The sequence below is a fragment of the Mirounga angustirostris genome, unplaced genomic scaffold (assembly GCF_029215605.1).
Source record: "Mirounga angustirostris isolate CCGP_5_RB_7025 unplaced genomic scaffold, mMirAng1.0.hap1 SCAF_11, whole genome shotgun sequence".
In the NCBI taxonomy this organism is placed as follows: domain Eukaryota; kingdom Metazoa; phylum Chordata; class Mammalia; order Carnivora; family Phocidae; genus Mirounga; species Mirounga angustirostris.
Genome location: NW_026991719.1, coordinates 41,290,886 through 41,310,305, shown reverse-complemented (window position 1 = coordinate 41,310,305; position 19,420 = coordinate 41,290,886). Strand labels below are relative to the sequence as shown.

General features: G+C 57.3%; 2 protein-coding genes across 5 annotated transcripts in view; one reads left to right on the top strand and one right to left on the bottom strand.

Moving 5' to 3' along the window:
- Positions 1–18,957, top strand: part of SYN1 (synapsin I) — a 50,833-nt gene extending 31,876 nt beyond the window's left edge. The window contains exons 6-13 of one of the 4 annotated variants that reach the window (XM_045876960.3): positions 13,576–13,638; positions 14,396–14,538; positions 14,643–14,717; positions 14,828–14,930; positions 16,185–16,331; positions 16,724–16,811; positions 16,899–17,484; positions 18,545–18,957. In XM_045876960.3, coding sequence (XP_045732916.1) covers positions 13,576–13,638; positions 14,396–14,538; positions 14,643–14,717; positions 14,828–14,930; positions 16,185–16,331; positions 16,724–16,811; positions 16,899–17,484; positions 18,545–18,572 — 1,233 coding nt within the window. In that variant the 3' untranslated portion in view covers positions 18,573–18,957. Of the gene's footprint in view, positions 1–13,575; positions 13,639–14,395; positions 14,539–14,642; positions 14,931–16,184; positions 16,332–16,723; positions 16,812–16,898; positions 17,485–18,506 lie in introns of all 4 variants that reach the window. The other 3 variants (XM_045876952.3, XM_064573996.1, XM_064573997.1) reach the window with 3 other exon arrangements.
- Positions 5,974–9,725, bottom strand: TIMP1 (TIMP metallopeptidase inhibitor 1). Its single transcript, XM_045877146.3, has 6 exons — positions 9,566–9,725; positions 8,641–8,769; positions 7,831–7,910; positions 7,536–7,662; positions 7,151–7,275; positions 5,974–6,250 (listed from the first exon to the last, which is right to left on the bottom strand). The coding sequence occupies exons 1-6, from the start codon at positions 9,705–9,707 to the stop codon at positions 6,080–6,082; spliced, it is 774 nt and encodes a 257-aa protein (XP_045733102.2). The 5' UTR covers positions 9,708–9,725; the 3' UTR covers positions 5,974–6,079.
- Positions 18,958–19,420: the final 463 nt, after the last annotated feature.

The window sequence follows — 19,420 nt, the reverse complement described above, 5'->3', positions numbered from 1 at the left end:
GCAGGGGATGGGGAACAGGGCGAAGGAGCAGGGGTTGGGGAGGAAGGAGCAGGGAGCAGAAAGAAGAGGGAAGAGTGGCACTGGCCACACATACCTGAGAGGCACACTCAACGCCCAGGGCACCCTTTCCTATAGATATTCAGGAAGCCTCCCTGATAGGCTCCTCGCGGAGCCGCTTCCAAGGATACACCACTCATTTCCTGAAGTGCAAGTTCCCATCTCTCAAAGAGCCTAGAGAGGACAGATGCCATGCCTGACTCCTGGAGGTCAGTAAAGTGTGACCAGATGTCCCTTGGCTAGGACCATGATCTGCAAGTGGTCAATCCCAAAGATTCAGAACACTATGGTTTGGGGACAGAATTTACTGTGATTGGTCTAAACTGGGGGCACAGTACCCTGGGGGGTGGGGCACTTGTAAGAAAATACCCTGATGAGGGGATACCTGATTCCAGGGATGAGATGGGGAAAAGCCTGAGGATGAGGAGTCCGTGCAGGGTAGAGACTCTCCTCATGGATGTCCCCACAGCTGTTCTTGGTGGGCATGTAGATAGATAGAACCACATTGCTCTTTATATTTGGGTACTCCTGTGAACCAGAGGTTCAAGATCCCTTTAGGAATCTTGATTGTCTGTGAAACAAGGAAAGGGAGAGGTACACAGAGGCTGAAGAGCATTTATGGGATGAGGGACCGAGGTCTTAGTATCACATCAGTAGCTTTTGGGTCTCAGAGACCCACCCATTTCCTCAGCCAGAGCAGGGTCAGAGGCTTGTATTTTGGTGGGGAGACAGTCCCTGGGTGATTTGAACTCATGATGCCTCATGGTCTCAGTGAGGAGGATGAGCCCCAGGAATTAAGCCATGAGAACTAGGGATGGGACAAATGTGTCAGGGAACCCTTTTGGGTTGAGGCAAGATTTCTCCCATCCCTAAGACTCCTGAAAAAAGTTTGCAGAGCACCTCCCCTCCAAGTTCTACCGCCTCAAGGGGCTTTACCTATCCTTCTTGAAACTCACCGTGAGCCCCTGTGTCGTCGGAAGCCTCTCCGAGGTCTGCCCAGACTTATCCATGTCTGAGTTACTATAAATAGTGTGGGTTTGTGGATGGTAGCATCCAAAAGTTTGCTCAAGGGTGGTCATGGGCAGAGCCAGGAGCAAAACAGGGACCAGCAGAAAGGTGGGACTCGTGGCGAGAGCCTGAGAGACATGGGTAGGGGGGAGAGTTGAAAAATGGCCTTTCTCTGGCCCAGCTCACCCCTAATCAGGAGAGGATTCAGGGAGCATCTGTCTAACACTACTGCTTTCCAGGGGCCTGGGGTCAGGGGGAGGCCCCCATTGTGAGGGGAAAGGACACTGAGTCTGGGCCTCTGGCCAATGGCCCCACCTCTGTCCATCAGAACTGTAGCTCTCCACAAAGGTTCAACAAGAGACCCAAGCTCAGTGGTAGATAAATAGTCAACAAGAGGGAGGTGCGGTGTGAGCATTCCTGCCCACGTGAACCCTCTATTTTATTCTTTCAAGAGCGCATCCCTCCAGCCTTCTACTGGACTGGGGATTAGGAGTTGGGCAGTGTATCTGAGGTTCTAATGGCTTCTTTTTTTTTTTTCCTAATGGCTTCTTATACACACTTTCAACCTATCTTCTTTATTTAAAAAAGCTCCACCTGGGGCGCCTGGGTGGCTCAGTCGTTAAGCGACCGCCTTCGGCTCAGGTCATGGTCCCAGGGTCCTGGGATCGAGCCCCGCATCGGGCTCCCTGCTCGGCCAGGAGCCTGCTTCTCCCTCTCCCACTCCCCCTGCTTGTGTTCCCTCTCTCGCTGTCTCTCTCTCTCTCTGTGTCAAATAAATAAATAAAATCTTAAAAAAAAAAAAAAGCCCCACCTTCACTCTCACACTGAAAGACAACTTGTGCCCTAGTTGTTTCCTTTGGTGGGAGCTCTACAGTGTGATAAGAGTTGGTCCTCAGATTTTCACTACTACTGTATAGGAGGTGTCCAGGGCTGGATAGTGAGACAGAGGTGTCAGCCACTTTGGGGAAAAAAAAAGGACTGGTCTTATTAGAGAAACCTGCCTCTTCATCTGGGGCGCCTGGCTGGCTCAGTCATACAGTCAGTGGAGTGTTGTGCAGCTCCTGATCTCGGGGTTGTGAGTTCAAGCCCCAGGTTGGGTGTCGAGATTACTTAAGAATTTTTTTAAAAATCAAAAAAAAAAAAAAAAGAAAGAAATCTACCTCTTCATCTGTCATTGATGAGGTGGGGAGAGATGTTTCAACATATATGGTAATATGGTAATACACTGGGAGCTGTTCTAGCAAGGAGATTTTTCCAACTGGAGATATCTAAGCATGGGGAAATTTCAATGGAGGTCGATCAATAGGGGACCATATGGAAGGCTGGGGTTCAATGAATGGAAAGATTTTCAAACGGACTTATCAATGAGATGGATATCAATGGTGGGTATTTCTGAATGGGAAGATTTGACAAGGGGGTTTATCAATGGGAGCATTTTGATGGGCATGTCTGAATGAGGAGATATGTCAGTGGGTAGAGATACAGGAATAGGGTGATTTGTCAATAAAGATTGTCAGTGGGGGATGGTGGCTGGCTGGCTCAGTAGATGAAACATGTGACTTTTGATCTTGGGTTTGTAAGTTCAAGCTCCAGGTTGGGTGTAGAGATTAATTACTTAAAATAAAATCTTTTTTTTTTAAAGATTTTATTTAGGGGCACCTGGGTGGCTCAGTCGGTTAAGCGTCTGCATTCGGCTCAGGTCATGATCCCAGGGTCTTGGGATCAAGGCCCCTTTCGGGCTCCTTGCTCAGTAGGGAACCTGCTTTTCCCTCTCCCTCTGCTGCTCCCCCTGCTTGTGCTCTCTCTCTCTGTCAAATAAATAAATAAAATCTTTAAAAAAGATTTTATTTATTTATTTTTGAGAGAGAAAGAGAGAGAGCGTGAGCAGGAGCGGAAGGGGAGGGGCAGAGGGAGAAGCAGACTCCCCGCTGAGCAAGGAGCCCAATGTGGGACTTGATCCCAGGACCCTGGGATCATGACCTGAGCCTAAGGCACTTAACTGACTGAGCCACCCAGGCGTCCCAAAATAAAATCTTTTAAAAAAGATTGTCAATGGGAATTATGTCATAAATAGGGAATATATAATTTATAAATAGATTTGTCACCTGGGTGGTCAGTAGGGGATATGCAAACGGTGGGTAATTATGAAGAGAGGTATTTGTCACTGGGATCCATCAATGGGTGATGGATTGCTGCCAGGTATTTGTAAACGGGGAGATGTCAATGGGGGTCGTCAATGGGGTTATGTCAATGCGATATTTATAAATAAGGCTCAACAGAGGTATTTGTTATGGGGGATTTGTGAAAGAGGGGATTTGTACAGTGAGGAGAGGGAACTTTTCCAAGGAAAGATTTACCGAAGACTTAGAAATTTGTCACCTGCCGTCTTGGCAACAGAAGAGATTTGTAAGTGTGGTGATTCGTCATCCACAGTGAGGACTTCATAGTGGGGAACATTATCACTGGGGGGAGGGGTTCCCATAGAAGTCTTTGAAAATGTTGGTGTTTTTCAGTTGGGGAGACTTGCACACTGGGAAAAAGTATACAAGGTTCAGGATAATAAGAACATCACAAATGAACATACTAAATATTTGTAACGTCTCTAGGGGGTAGATTATCAGGATCACAAGTTAAACCAAGGTTTTCAGAGTGCATTAAGTTATTACAACTGATATCAAACATTATTTCCTTACTCTAAATAATCGTTACTGATACAAATTATCACTACTAAAGTTACACATTAAATTATATTTCTCATACTGCTACTAGTCATAATAACTAATACTTGTAAGTGCTATGTTCCATGCACTGTTCCAGGCATTAGACATGTATGACCTCATTTATTGCTCACGTTGTCCCTGCGAGTTAGGCATTCTTTTCATCCCTATTTTACAGATGTGGAAACTGAGGCACAAAGAGGTAATGTGATTTCCCCAAGGACACAGAGCTAGTACGTGGAAAAGGCAGCACTTGAATGCAAATGACGTTGCTCCAGCGTTCATGTTCTTAACCGTTAGACGTCGCCTGTCTAGAAATTAAGCCCCTGTTAGTAATATTACCTGTGAATTCCTTATTTATAAGCGTTTCGTGTTCTGACCTGAAAAAATACCCAAGGGACGAACACACCCATTAATCATCCTCCAACCCTAGCACGGACCTCAGAAGGATTCTAGGTAGGGACTGTGAGGCCCATTCTTTAGGGAGAAGTATTGAGACTCAGGTGAGGGAAGGGCCGGCCCCCAAGCCACCCATTGAGCCGGAACCCCCCCTTGCTGTACACTTCACAGGGCTGTCACCCCCACGTGCTTCCTCTCAGCCATCAGCCTCTCCCAAGCAGAGATTCACACCCAGACACATGGAACGCGGGGGCGGGGGGGGGGTTCTCACTTCACTCGCTTGAGTAAATTTTCTAGAAGAGCGATGGGGGGAATGTAGTGACCCCAGGATGACAGAAATCCTGCCAGGGGCTCCTGCCGGGGTCTGTGGGAGGCGGCCTTGTATGCTGCTCTGGCCTCCGTAGGGCCTCGTGGTCAGGCCTGGCCTTGGAGCACGATGTCTCGAACCAGGGCACCACCTGCTGGTGGGCAGGTCGGCAGGAGCGCGGCCTCCACACTGGGCTCCGTCCTTTTCCACTGCCTCATTCTACCTCACCTTCCTCCTAGGGATTAAAATAGCTGAGGGCTCAGAGAATGGGCCCCGGGGTCAGGGAACAACGGCGTAAGAATGCAGGGAGCTGCTACTAGGGTTTGGTGACCTGTTAGGAGCAGCTGAGCCAAGAGCAACAAGGCCACCAGGGCCCTTATGGTCATACCCATGAGCGAAGGTGGCCATTTTCCCCTTTTCGTGGACGGGGTTTAAATCCTGCCAGGCATAACCAAGGTCTAGATGTTGACATAGAAATTGTCGCTGCAGGGGCGCCTGGGTGGCTCAGTCGTTAAGCGGCTGCCTTCGGCTCAGGTCATGATTGGGACTGAGCCCCGCGTCGGGCTCCTTGCTCAGAGGGGAGTCTGCTTCTCCCTCTGCCTCTGCTTCTCCTCCATGCTCGTGCTCTCTCTCTCTCTCTCTCCAATAAATAAGTAAATCTTAAAAAAAAAAAAAAAAAAAAAGGAGTGAGGGGAGGAGAGGTAGGGGAAGGGGGAGAAGGGCAGAGCTTGGGGATTTCCAGATCACACCTTCTCCTCACCCCTCCTATTTCCCAAATGGCCACTTCCGAGGAATCTCCCGCAGGCCATGGGTGGGGAGCCAGGGCTACCCCTTCTTTCAGAGACCCTGGCTGGGTTATGTAGTGGGAGGGGAGGGGGGCACCCTGAGCCCCTCGCGCCCCCCCCCCGAGCTTTCCCTTTTCACTCAAGTCAGACTCGCAGTACAAAACCTAAGGGTGGGGACGGTAACAGCCACAGACGTGGATGGAGCAGGACATCCTCCTGGATGACATCAGGACCGTGCCCAGGGGAAGAGAGCTGTTTGCCAATCGATAAGACATTTGTCGTGCTCGCTTCGGTAGCACATATACCAAAATTGGATCGATAAGACATTTGTCAACGAGCTTGTCAACTGGAGGGATTTGCCAGTGAGGTGGTGATTTGTCAGTAGTGGGATCATTTTCTAGAGAGGGCTGTGCAAATAGGAATCATCAATTAGTCTGGGAAAATGTTCTACGGTATCGGGCAGAGAGATTAGCCGATACGTTGTGGTGGATAATGCAGGTTCAATGGCCCCCGCGGACGTGGCAGGTCACCAAGGCTAATGCCGACGTGGAGAATGGTTACCAATGCCTGAAATTATAGGTGAAATACACAAAAGCCAACATTTGGCATCCCTCACCCCCCTCGGCCTCGGTCCCCGGGTATGCCCACCAGGTCATCGGCAACATGGGCTGGTCCCCAGACATGACACAGGGACGCTGCCTGCTGGATAGTAGTTCTTTATTTCATTGTCTTGTGGGATAAAGAAAGACAGGAGCGGGAAGTGGGGTGGACACTGGGCAGGCTTCAGCTTCCGCCGGGGGTAGGATTTAGGCCATCTGGGGCCGCAGGGACTGCCAGGTGCACAGCCCCGGCTTTCTGGGCAGGCAGGCTAGATGGCGGCTCTGGAAATCCTTGTCTGAGCCTGTGAGGAACTGGTCCGTCCACAAGCAATGAGTGTCATTCTGCAGTTTGCAGGGGATGGATGAGCAGGCAAACACCTAGGGGAGGGGAGAGAGGCACATCTCTGAGAGCTTCTCCCCCTGCCCCTACCTCCCCTACACAGCGGAACCTTCCCCTCCTCAGTTTTCAACATGGAGCTGCTGGGGAGACCTGGTGTTGCCCTACCTGGGAGGGACTCAAGAGCAGCCCCTCCCACTGGAGGAACAGTCACTGGGCTTGGCAAGGTGACGGCAATCCAGCGAACTGTGATCAGTTTCCGGGAATGCCGGTTGGGACACAGTCAGGGGGGGTGGGGGGGCAGGCAGTCTTCCAGGGGAACTATCCCAAAGGATAGGGAACAAGTAGCAGTAGCAGGGAACAGCTGGTGGGGCAGCGGGGGGGGGGGGGGGGGGGAAGGGACGGACTTGGGCATAGGAAAGAGCCATGGGGCTCAGACACAGCCCCTGGGATCAGAGGGCATTCAGGGCCATCAGGAGACAGCCTTGGACTAGTCCGAAGGGCAATGGACCACACCCCTGTGTGTGAGGCAGGCAGAGCAAGAATCGGATGAGCTGGGCTGGGGGAGCAGCACTTTGGGTTCTTGGAGAACATTCTAGGAAAGCAAGACACAATCCCTAGGCGGGGTGGGGGGGGGGGCGGTCAGGAATAGACAGAGGGACTAGAAAATAGTCACAAGGGGGATTTAGAGGGAAAAGAATCAGCCCGACAGTCCAGGGAACGGCGGAATCAGACACAGAGCTAAGAACAACCAGAATTTCCAGGGAACAGTGTCAGCTTCGGGGGAACAGCAAGAGAGATCAGGGACAGCCCTAGGGTTCGGGCAGCAGCCCTACGGACAAGCAATGGCCAGAGGGAGCAAGAAACAAGCCACGGTTTGGGGAGCAGTCCGAGGACCGCTCCCCAGGCGGCGGGCAGGCCTCCCCCCTCCCCGCACTCACTGTGCACTCCTGGCAGCCGGCAGCATAAGTCTTGGTGAAGCCCCGGCGCTGAGCGCTACTCAACCTGTTCCAGGGAGCTTTGAAACTGCAGCTGTTGATCTGCAGGTGTCCGTTCTGCAGGTTTCCTGGGGTGGGGGTGGGCAACAGGCAGCAGCTGATGGGCTGGGCCGGGGTGGCGGGGGCAGGGCCGGGGTGGCGGGGGCAGGGCGGCGCCTGATTGGCGTCCCGGGCGCACAGACCCCCGCTGGGCAAAGCCCCCCGGCTTTCCCCTTTCCCGATGGGCTGAAACCGGGGCGATCCCCATTTCAACGGAGACCAGCCCCTCGGAGCGTCGCCCGCTCCGGGCTGCCCGTCGGAGGGACGGGGCGAGGGGGTGGGGCCTCACCGGCGATGAGAAACTCCTCGCTGCGGTTCTGGGACTTGTGCACGTATCCGCAGACGCTCTCCAGGGCGGGGGTGTCGATGAACCGGATGTCAGAGGCATTCCCCAAGGCGTTGAACCCTTTGAACATCTGTCGACGGAGGAGGGCAAGAGTCTCCTTTACTGACACAGCCCTCCCACTCCACACTCTTCCCTGCAGTCCTCTTTAGCATCCTGACATCACAGCTAACTTCCTCGGCTTTGACTTTGACGGGAAGGCAGATGTTAGGCAGTGCTGGGGAAAGGGCAGGTCGGATACCTTGGTCATCTTGATCTCGTAACGCCGGTTTAAGCTGGTCTGGTTGACTTCTGCGGTCCCCACGAACTTGGCCCTGATGACTGCAGGAGGGAGGGGTGGGGGGAAAGACGAGTCAAATGGGCTGCACGAGCCAATAAAATAACATAATCACGGTACTAACACCCGCGAACCACGTATTTCACTAGGGATCGCCGGAATGCCAGCCGGCTCGCTAAGCGATGTACACACTGGTTAAATGAAGCATCTGTACACCGAGTGACTTCTCTTTGTCGGGAGCTGCTTTAAGCCCTTCTCCTATATTCATCGTGTGTTCATTCGCTCAACCAGTATTTCAGAGCCCGCTGTGTGCCAGGCACTGTTCTGGGTGTTAGGAACACAACAGTGAACAAAAAAGACAGAAGCCCGCTCCCTCGTGGAGCTCACATTCTAGCCAGGAGGAGACTCAAGAGAAGCAAAATAATAAGCGTATGGAAGGTATTCAGTGTGATGAGGAATTTTAGAGCTGGGCATCAGGAGTACTAAGGGATTTCGAACAGGGTGGTCGAGGAAGACCGTCCCGACGTCTGGGGCCGCCCCCCATGTGGATACCTGCGGGGAAGGGTGTACCAGGCAGAGGAAGCCGCCAGTACAAAGGCCCTGAGGTGGGATTGGGCCTGGAGTAATCAGGGAAGCCTGAGCGTGGTAGTGCGGCTACAAGAGTCAGGGCAGGGCTGAGTGGGACTGTCCTAGAGGTAGGCACCGCTGTGAACCCCGCGGGACTGAGGGGAAACCAAAGCACAGAGTGTAGGGGGCAGAGTGGGGTACACTCACCGATCTGGGAGTTGCAGAAGGCCATCTGCGGGTGCATCAGGGCACAGGTACAGGCCCTGCTAGGGGCCGGCAGCCACAGCAACAACAGGATGCAGGAGGGCAGGGGCGCAAGGGGTGCCATGGTGGGTGCTGCGGGGTGGGGAGGAGGGCTCAGCGGTCCTCTGCGGACGTGGGCAGCGCCCCCGCCCCGCCGCCGCCGCCAGCTTGGAAGGGGATTAAGCCGCTGCACTCTGGGCTTGAAGGGTTGGGGAGTGTGGAGATTTTAAAGGGGGGGCGGGGATTTGGAAGCCCAGAGGAGCTGAGAGGGCTGGGGGTTGGGAGAGTCTGGGAGTTGAGCAATTTCAGGGACTGGGTGAGTGGGGGGCCATGAGACTGTGGTGTTTGAAGAATAGGGGGCAGAGAGGTTGCGGGATTTAGGGGCGTTGGAAAGTTGGAAGGTCGAGAAGCTGGGGGTGAGGAATTTGGGGTCTGGGGAGCTGGAGGCGTTTGGGGTTTCGGGGTTGTGCATATTGAGATTGGGGGCAGTGGAGAGACGCTGAGGAATTGGGAGGAGCTTGGGGGTTCAGGGAGTTTAGGGACTTAAGGGGGCAGGGTGCCTGAGGGATTTGGGAGCAGAGAAAGTTGTGGAGTTGGGGATTTAGGAGTCTGGAGGGTTGGGGGGGCAGAATTTAGGGGAGTTGGCGGCCTGGAAGGCAGCTGTGATATTAGAGGCTCCTGGGTTCGGAGGAGTCGGGGATAGATGTCGGGGTTCCAAGGAGTCTGGAGTGTGGGAATCGGGGGAGCCGGTCCAGCACCCTCCCGCCCTCCTCCCCTTGACCAGCCCGGGGTCCCGGAACCCGCCGGCCGGGCTGAGCAGCCAGGGGTCCGGCAGGAAGGCTCCAGCCCGGCTCCAGGCCCCGCGGGGCCACCCGGGGCCCCAGCCTACCTGCGGTGTATCTCTCGGGGCGCCGGGTCTGCGGCGATGGCGGCAGGGCCTGAGCAGCGGGGGATAAATGTCCACGCGAGGGGCGGGGGCGGCAGCGGTGCGGAAACCGCAGGCCTCCAGGCTTCCTGGATGCATTACTCATCCGCCCACCCTCGGTGGAGGCCAAGGGGCGGGCCGAGGGCTGCCGAAAAGGAGATGCACCCTCCTCCCCTCCCTCCTTCTGGGCCTCGCCCTGGCCGCCCACCCCCATCTCCACATCAGTCACCAGTCCTTCCAGGCAGCCTCTGGAGGGCTTCGAGGCAGGACTACCCCCCCGCCCAGGGCAGTTCCCTAAAGTCTCCAAACTTTCTCCAAAGTCTATCCAAATCACCCGCAGCCCGCCCCCGCCCCCCCCCCCCCCCCCCCCCCGCCCAGCTCTCCCCATGGCTGAAGCCCGAATGAGTTCGTCCCCTTTAATAAACATTGCTGGAAGCACCCACAGAAACCCCTCTCCTGGGAGATCTGACAGTCTGGCGAAGGGTGAGCGAGGCAGAGAGGAAACAGATTGAGTAGAAGCAGTGAAGAGAGAGAAAGCCGAGAGCCTGGATCTTAAGCCCTCTCAAAAACACAGGCAGGGACGCCTGGCTGGCTCAGTCCGCAGAGCTGACTCTTGATCTCAGGGTGGTGAGTTCCAGCCCCACGTTGGGTGTAGAGATTACTTAGAATAAAATCTTTAAGAAAAACACACACACACACACACACACAGGCAAGCGGTCAGCATCTATATAGCACCAACTGTGTACCAGGCACTCAGCATAACTTTTCTCACTTAAAGCTCACAGTAACCTCTGAGATGGGTACCAGTATTCGTCCCATTTTACAGACGAGGAAATAGGAGCAGAGAGGGATTGAAGAACTTTCCCAGGATCACAGGGCATGGCTGGGATTTGAACGCAGGCTAATTGGTGCCAGGATCTTACCCCAGGCGTGGCACAGCCCTGGCAAGCGGGGAATGTGCCAGTGAATTAGTGAGCATTGGGGTCGGGGGGGGGGGGAGTTCACTGGTGGGGAAAGAGGGCAGTGAGTCAGTAGAAAACAGATCCCCTCCCATCCTGCCCTGCCCCTTCCCCACCAATCCTCCCACACCTCTGGGGAGGGGGGCGGTGGTGAGGCAATCCCTGCCCACCAGCTTCCAGATGCTGCCTGAATCTTCTCTGGGGTCCTGGGAAAGGGCTCTAAGGGCTCATTAACATCCTTTGTTAGTCAGAGAGGGCCGACCAATAATAATAGTGATGGGAGCGACGCTCTAGCAGTCGCTTACTGAGCACTTACTGCGCGCTGCGCCCCATATTCTTTGTGTAAATTCTCCCATTCGGGCTTCATTACCCCCTGGCTCCCGAAGCTTGCTGAACTCAGGGAGGTTAAGCTCGGTGAGCACCACCAGCAGCAGCTCTTATGGGTATCAAACCCTGCTCTAAGATCTGTGTGAGGGCTTTCATCTCTCAGCCAAGCCCAACTGCCTCCTTGCTAATTAATGTTGGCTGCCTGCCCCCCCCCCCCCCGTAATGATAACGGTGCCGCACACTTTTTGAGGATGGAGACTTTCTGTGTGCCAGATACTGAGCTAAGCACTTTCCCTGGAATAACTAATCTGTTCCTCCCAACTTCCCTGGTAGCGGGAGACTTGCATATCTCCTTATGCAGATGAGGGAACTGCGACATACCAAGGGGTCAAGAGCCACCAGCCCAGGAGTGAGAATGAAGAAATGACCCTGTTGGGGAGAAGGGAAGTAAACCAGGAATTTGGGGAAGCCGGTTGTGAAAGCGGGGATGGAGAGTGGATGAGGCAGGGGCTGAGTAAGTCCGCGCTTGGCCGGAGGGAGCCTCGCAGGAAGGGAAAGCCCCTCACGGACCCGGCTTCTGAGGCCAGCAGACTCCGCAGCCTGAGTCGGCACCGAGTCGGGCGGACTGTCTACACGTGGGGGGTTCTGGGCATCTGGCTTTTAGTGCAGGCTTTGAAACCAGTGGGGTGTCGAGGAGGGGTATCCAGGTGTGTGACCACCTGGGGAGCTGGACGGGTGGTTGGGGGGGCGCATGGGGACCGGCTGCGTGTGCAGAGCGGACGCCCCACCATCGCCACAGCATGCCAAGTGCTTGGGCCTCGTGGTGCCCTTTGTATAGATCGGGAAACTGAGGCCCAGAGAAGGTTAAGCGACCTGCCTGGGGTTCCACGTGGCCTGAGGAAGAAGAGAGGCCAAGAGTCAGACCTAGGGCTCGCCAGGGGACCCTAGAGTGCGAAGCTCCCCGCCCGCACACATACACACGGGGCTGTGCTCAGGCTCAGGTCCCGCGGAAACAAGGAACGTTTATGAAAAGAGGGGCCTAGAAACGGGGGGGGGGGTGCACTAGCGCGCAGCTCTCCCGTGTCTCTGCGTCTGAGAACTGTGTGTGCGCCCCTGGGCGGCGCGTGCCCCTCCGCGCGGTGCACGTGTGTACCTGGGGGTTGGGGGTAGCCCCGTTGTGTTCTGTGTTGCTTCTGGGAGTCGCACGTCTGCCTCTGCAGGGCGGGTGGAGGCTGCACGTCTAACTGTGGACGTGGTGTTCACGTCCGCGCCGCGAGGGCGCCCGAGCCTCTGCACCGTCGCCCTGGAATGCTCCCTAGAGGGTCCCCCGGAACCCCCGTCCCAGCGCCGTGCCTCGCAGGGCCCCGTCGTGATGCCAGTCATTTGGGAAATGAGGAAGGTGGGGGTGTGGGGAGAGAGGGGGAGGCCTGGAGGTCAGTCGGTCACCCTGAGCCTGCGGGCTTCCTGTGCCTGTCGGGAACTGGGAGCCACCGCCGCCCCAGCAGCCCCTCCGGGAATGCCAGGAATGCCCTCTCTCGGCCCCGGGCCGCCAGCTGCACTCTCCCCCAGCCGGGGGCGCGGGGCACTCGGGTTACCCCCACACCCGAATGTGTGTGTGTGCGTGCGTGCGCGCCCACCCAGGAGCGTGGGCTTCTACTTCGGCAGCTCGTGGGCGTCTCTGGCCGTGTGTGTGCCTCTCCGTTTGTATAGATGGCCGGGCATGGGGTGTGTGTGTGTGTGTGTGTGTGTGTGTGTCCCTAGGTGGACCTCTTGTGTGCCCAGGGCCGTGGTGGTCATGTGAATACCCAGAAGGGTGCGGACTTCTCTATGTGGCGTGGGTCCTGTCCGTCGTGCGGATGCCTGGGAGTGTCGCGTGTGTCTGTGAGCGTTCAGTACGTGCCCAGTTCTGTCTGCGTCCCGTGGCCGTGCCTCTGTACTGCATGCGTAATCCTCCACGTTGTGTGTGTCCCTCTGTCGTGTGCGTTTGGGCGAGAGGAGGGGGGGGGTGCGCGTGTGTGTGCCCGCGCGTGCGCTGCTGGGCGGTGAGGCTGGCCAGGGGCACGGGCCCTGCCCCCACGGCGAGCACCTGGCAGGCTGACCGGCCGTGCGGATCTCGGCAGCCGGAGAGCAAGTCCGAGCCTGCGCTGGTCCTGGGTCTTTCCATCGTGCGGGTCCCGACACGCGTGGGAGCGTCTGGGTCTGGTCGTGTGGGTCTGGGTTCCGAGGGTTTGTGTGCGGGTCTGTGGGCTGTGTCCGAACCATGCTCACACAGGAGGCCTGGCCCAGGGGTCCGGTCACTACGTGCTCACCACCACACCCCCACGCACACACATGCACACACTCACTTCTCTAGCATCCATTCACTGTCAAAACAAATTTTCCCTTTTCCGGAAAAGTCCCCCACCCCTATCCCATGCCTCTGCCCGGGAAAGCAGAGGCGGAATTTCTGGCACTTGGGGGTAGTGGAGGGAGGGACAGGCAGGCAGGGCTCTGAGTTCGATTCTGGGCTCAGAGACGCTGTGTGACCCCCCCCTCCCCCGACCTGGCGCTGCTATCTGTCTCTGACTCGCCTCTTCTGGGAAATGGCTCCTACTGTGGCTCCCACTGAATGGGCTTCTCTCAGCGGCATCCCCACCCCTGGCCATCGGCCCTCCTGCCCTGACCGTGCTCTGCCTTCCCCCCCACCAGCTCAGCAGCACGACGTACCCTGTGGTGGTGAAGATGGGGCATGCGCACTCCGGGATGGGCAAGGTGAGTCCCCAGACGGGGTGTGCGTGTGCGCGTGGGCGTGGTGCACGCTCCTGGCATCGTGCACACGTGTGTCTGTGTGTGTCGCACATTCAACGCACACCAGTCATTCTGTATGACTGTGTGTCCTGGGGCGTCTTCATCGATGTGTATTGTTTCCCTCACATGCTTAGATTCTCTTGGCCCAATTTTCTGTCGGACGTTCAACCAGTTTTGTGTGTCCTATTCTTTTGTTCGTGTAGCCGGCTTTGTGTCTGTGTATATGCGTGCCTCTGTGTTGAACACACAGCGTGTGGTCTTTCATGTTCAAGGCTCTTGGGGTCCTGTATGCTTTCCGTCCCCCGGAGTCTGGCTCTGTGTACGTAGGAAGCCAACTTGGAATGTGTGTCTGTGCTTCTGTCTGCTTTCGTATCGTGTGTACCACTGACTTTGGGTCTGGGTGCTCACGTGCACGGACTATACGTACACACCATTTTCCCACAGCTTTACTGAGAAAAAAGTCACCTCCCATACCACTTACCCACTTGAAGTGGACAACTCAACCGTTTTCAATGTGTTCCAAGTTGCATCTCCCCACCTGTGTGTCTCTCGTGTCCGTGTGAAAGCCAGGAGGCCCACCGTCCTGCATGCTTGAGTGCCACACGGTTGTTATGTCCCCGGGACCCCCGGCCCATCGGTGCGCACGCCCCCAGCCCGAGGCGCCCCCCCCGCCCCCACGGCCCACGGCTGCCCTGTCCTCAGCAGGCCCCGCTCCCCACAGGTCAAGGTGGACAACCAGCACGACTTCCAGGACATCGCGAGTGTCGTGGCACTGACCAAGACGTACGCCACCGCCGAGCCCTTCATCGATGCCAAATATGACGTGCGTGTCCAGAAGATTGGGCAGAACTACAAAGCCTACATGTGAGTGCAGAGACCAGGGCCGGGGTCGGGGGACCCTGCCCCACGCAGCCCAGGCTCCCCTGAGCTTCGGTCCTCTCTCCTCTCGGCCCCCCTCCCTGCCGCAGGAGGACGTCAGTGTCGGGAAACTGGAAGACCAACACCGGCTCTGCGATGCTCGAGCAGATCGCCATGTCTGACAGGTGGGGGTGGCCCGGGGCCCAGCCGGATCGGAGGTGGGGGTGGCGGGGAGCGTGGCGCGCCCCAAGCCAAGCACTGACAGGCTGCCTGCCCCCCACCCCCGTCTTGGCAGGTACAAGCTGTGGGTGGATACCTGCTCAGAGATTTTTGGGGGACTGGACATCTGCGCGGTGGAGGCGCTGCACGGCAAGGACGGAAGGGATCACATCATTGAGGTGGGAGCGCCCGGAAAGTGGTGGGGGTACGGAGGGAGGCGCATGGCAGCGACGCGCAGTGAACTGTGCAGTTCCCCATGGCCCAGAAGGTGGCTACTGAAGCACTCTGTAAACTGGAAGGTACCTTACAAAGTAGGAAGTGCCGCGTGAACAGCGAAGTGCTTTATAAAACTATTTTTTAATAAAAAGGAGCTTGGGGGGCACCTGGGTGACTCAAGTCGGTTAAGCGTCTGCCTTTGGCTCAGGTCACGATCCCGGGGTCCTGGGATCGAGCCCCGCGGGGGGCTCCCTGCTCTGTGGGGAGCCTGTTTCTCCTTCTGCCTGCCGCTCCCCCTGCTTGTGCTCTCTCTCTCAAATAAATAAAATCTTTCAAAAAAATTAAAACATAAAAAATAAAATTAAAAAAAGGAGCTCAGTAAACCGGGAGGTCCCTGTTATCGAAGCAAAGTGCTTTCAACATTCTAAGGTTCTTTGTAGACAGCAGTACCCCTGGGAAACTGCAAAGCCATTTATAAACTCTAAAGTGCCTTGAAAATGTGGAGTGCTTGGTAAACGGCAGCGCTTTATACGTGGTAAGGCATTTTGTAAACAGTGGTGCCCTAGCAAAGCACTGTCCGAAATCTAAACTCACCATATACCCCCAGTCCCTTGAAGAACAGGAGCTTTGTAAACTGTAAAGTACTATATAAGCCACAAAGTTCTTCGTGAACGACAGAGCACCTAGCACACTATAAAGCAGGGATTGGTAAACGTTTTGTCAAGGGCCGGACAGTGCACGTTTTGGGCTTTGTGGGCTATACAGCCAAAGACAGTATGTTGAAAAGAAAAAAAAAAAAAGCACAGCTGTGTCACATTCCCTAAAACCATATGCACTAGAAATCTAAACTTCATATGTTTTCACATGGCATGAAATCTTCTTTTGGCTTTTTCCCCAACAATTCAAAAGTGCAAAACCCACCCCTTAGCTCAGGGGCCATCCCCAAACAGGGGTGAGGTGGGCTGGATTTGGCCCCACAGGCCCTGAGTGGAACTCTGCTCTGAGCTGTAGCAACCGACCCCCCCTCCCCCGCCCCAGCTGTAAGGTACCTGTAACCCACAAGCCTTCCTCACACTGCAGAGCTGGTGCTTGGCAAACTGAATCTCCGTTTCCTTGGCAGCAGCCCTGCCGTTCCCCAACTGAAGGCACTTTGTCACTGTCACCCTCCCAGGCACCTTCCCGCCTCTCTCCTCACTGCGCCCCTTTTCCTCCCCCAGGTGGTGGGCTCCTCCATGCCGCTCATCGGGGACCACCAAGATGAAGACAAGCAGCTCATCGTGGAGCTTGTGGTCAACAAGATGGCCCAGGCCCTGCCCAGGCAGCGGCAGCGGGAGGCCTCCCCCGGCCGGGGCTCCCACAGCCAGGTCAGGCCCCTGGTACCGGGCGATGGCCCTTGGCGCGAGGCGGCTGGTGGCGGGCCGGCCAGCCCGGGGTCACGCCGCCGCAGAGCTAAGAAGCGGCCGGCCGAGGGCGCTGCCACGACGCGTGGGTGGTGGCAGTTAGCAGTCGTTTTTAAACTTGATCAAACAGCCGCTGTCCTGATTTCCCTGAGTGCCTCCCGGCCAGCCCCTGGGAACTAGCCCCCCCCCCCCCAGCACACACACACACACACACAAACACGGCCTGACACCCCCTCGGCTCAGCCACAGGCGAGGCAACACCCAGCACAAGAACAGCCCGTGTCGTTTTGATTGGCTGACGCTCAGGCCGGCCCGTGACTATTTTTAATCTCTCCTGCTCCACTCCTCTGCCGCAGACTCCGTCCCCAGGGGCCCTGCCCTTGGGCCGCCAGACCTCCCAGCAGCCCTCGGGGCCTCCGGCTCAGCAACGACCCCCACCCCAGGGTAAGTGAGGGGCCGGCTTCCTGGGCCCCTACTGGACTGGCAGACCCCCCACCCACCTCTCACATGTGCACTTTTTCTGTCCCTCAGGTGGCCCTCCACAGCCGGGCCCAGGCCCCCAACGCCAGGGACCCCCGTTGCAGCAGCGCCCACCCCCGCAGGGCCAGCAGCACCTTTCGGGCCTTGGACCCCCAGCTGGCAGTCCCCTGCCCCAGCGCCTACCAAGTCCCACATCAGCGCCCCAGCAGCCTGTGTCCCAGGCCCCACCGCTGGCCCAGGGTCAAGGCCGCCAATCCCGGCCGGTGGCGGGAGGACCTGGGGCACCTCCAGCAGCCCGCCCACCCGCCTCCCCATCTCCCCAGCGCCAGGCGGGCCCCCCACAGGCTACCCGGCAGACATCCGTCTCCGGTCAGGCTCCGCCAAAGGTCTCGGGGGCCCCACCGGGTGGTCAGCAGCGCCAGGGCCCACCCCAGAAACCCCCGGGCCCTGCTGGCCCCACCCGCCAGGCCAGCCAGGCGGGTCCCATGCCCCGCACTGGGCCACCCACCACGCAGCAGCCGCGGCCCAGTGGCCCAGGACCTGCTGGACGGCCCACCAAGCCTCAGCTGGCCCAGAAACCCAGCCAGGACGTGCCGCCACCCGCCACTGCCGGGGGACCCCCGCACCCCCAGCTCAAGTAAGAGGACCCCACGGCAGCCCTTGCCTTGCTGCTCCCAAAACAGGCTCCCGACCAGGAGAGTGGCCCCAGCTCCCAGGCTCCTTGGACCCAGGTCCCACACGGGAGTCCCAAGAGCTCCATGTCCTGTCTGGGCAGAACCCTCCTCCGAGCTATCCACCCCTCCACACCAGAGATTCCTGCCAGAATCCCAGAGAAACCCCTTTTTAGTTCCAGGTCCTCCAAACAGGCCCCTGGGAAAACCCCCTACCCCAGCCCCTCTGGGCCCAACCCTGGCGCCTTGCTGACCCTCCCCGAGTACCTCCCTGCCCAGCAGATCTTCCTCCCCGCCCGTCTGAAGCCTTCCCAGCAAAACGCACCCTTCTCCTGCCCAAACGGACTCCTCCCAGCTGAACCCCCAAACTCCTCCCGGCCCAATTCACTGTCGTCCTGTCACTTCATGCTCTTCCCAGCTGCCCTCATGCTTTCCCTACAGCCTAGGCTCCTCTCTGGGCCATCCCAGTCTCCCCCCAAATCATCATACCGTCCTCTCTACCTCTTCTGGTGCACTCCAGACTTCCCCCCACCTTAGCTTAGAAGTCCTCCCCGCCACATGCAACTACTCCCCCTTAGACCTGCCCCCCCCACCACCCCCCGCCAGCCAGTCCTGGGTGCGAACCACACCGTGCTTCCTCCAGGACACCTCACCCAGACTGGAAAGTGCCCCGCCCATCTTCCCCTGCACCTCCAACTCCTCCCAGTCCAGCCTAGAATGTGAAGAGGAGGTTCAGTCTGGGCCTCTTCCCACTAAGCCCAGACTTCACCTTAGATCCAAGTCCTCCCAGCCTGGCCCAGGGCTCCCCCAACTCCACCCGAGACTCCAGCAGGGTCCAGGCCTGTGAGGGTGGGTGGGAGGGTCACAGGCACAGCCCCAGGACTAGAGGGGCAGGGCTGGGCCGGGCCTGGGGTAACATTGTGTTTCTCTCCCCTTCCTCCCTTCCTCCCCCCCCTTCCTCCCATGCCTCCACCTTGTCTCTCTCTAGCAAATCCCAGTCTCTGACCAATGCCTTCAACCTTCCAGAGCCAGCCCCGCCCAGGCCCAGCCTTAGCCAGGACGAGGTGAAAGCTGAGACCATCCGCAGCCTGAGGAAGTCCTTCGCCAGCCTCTTCTCCGACTGACACCCCACCCTGAGAACCCTTAATTCCTCCTGGGCAACCCCCCTCTGGGCCCTGAATCCATTTCTCACTTCTGGAGTCTCCAAATCCCTTGAGAAGCCCTCTCCTGGTCCGCCAAGATCCCTCTTCTCACTCCGCAGAATGCCCAAGTCCCTGGGGAACCCCTCACTCCTGCTCCTAACACCAGTTCTCACTTTTGGAAGCCCCAAGTCCTTTCAAAAGCCCACTCCCGGCCACCTCAAGACGTACTTTTCAGTTTTAGAACCTCCAAACTCCCAAAGACCTCTACTCCCGGCCGCCCCCGCCCCCCGGAGTGCACTTTCCTTCCCAGAAGCTCCCAAACACCAGGCAACCCGTTCTGGCCCTGACACCAAGGCCCCTCCTGGAGCCCCGAAATTCTTGGAAAATCGTCCTCCTGGTCCCAGATCTCTCAAGTGCGCCGTGTGCCCCATCAGAATTCCCGAAATCCTTAAGAAACCCCTGCCTTGGAGGCCCTCTCCACGGATCTCCCATCTCTGGAGCCACCGCGTCAGATGCCACGACCCAGCCCCGCAGGGATTTCTCCTACCCGCCCCCAGCCCCATTCAACACACTGGGAGGCCCTCCCACTGCTAGGACCCTCCTGTTCCCCAGGGACCCATACTCCCACTTCCCTGCCTCTGACAGCTATCTTTAAATATGCAAACTCCACCCATCCTCCCAGAATCCTTTGCACAGGGAGGGCCAGTGGTCCTCCGCTTCCCCACCTTTGCTGTGATGTCTGTGTCTGTGACTGCCGTGG

Bases quoted from the DNA above. Each gene is read 5' to 3' on its own strand.
- TIMP1 (XM_045877146.3), bottom strand. From the start codon at position 9,707: ATGAGTAATGCATCCAGGAAGCCTGGAGGCCTGCGGTTTCCGCACCGC. The intron at 7,276-7,535 runs GTGAGGCCCCAC...CCCCCACCCCAG, and splicing joins CGAGGAGTTTCTCATCGCCG to GAAACCTGCAGAACGGACAC. The intron at 6,251-7,150 runs GTGAGTGCGGGG...CCCCTCCCCTAG, and splicing joins CCGGCTGCCAGGAGTGCACA to GTGTTTGCCTGCTCATCCAT.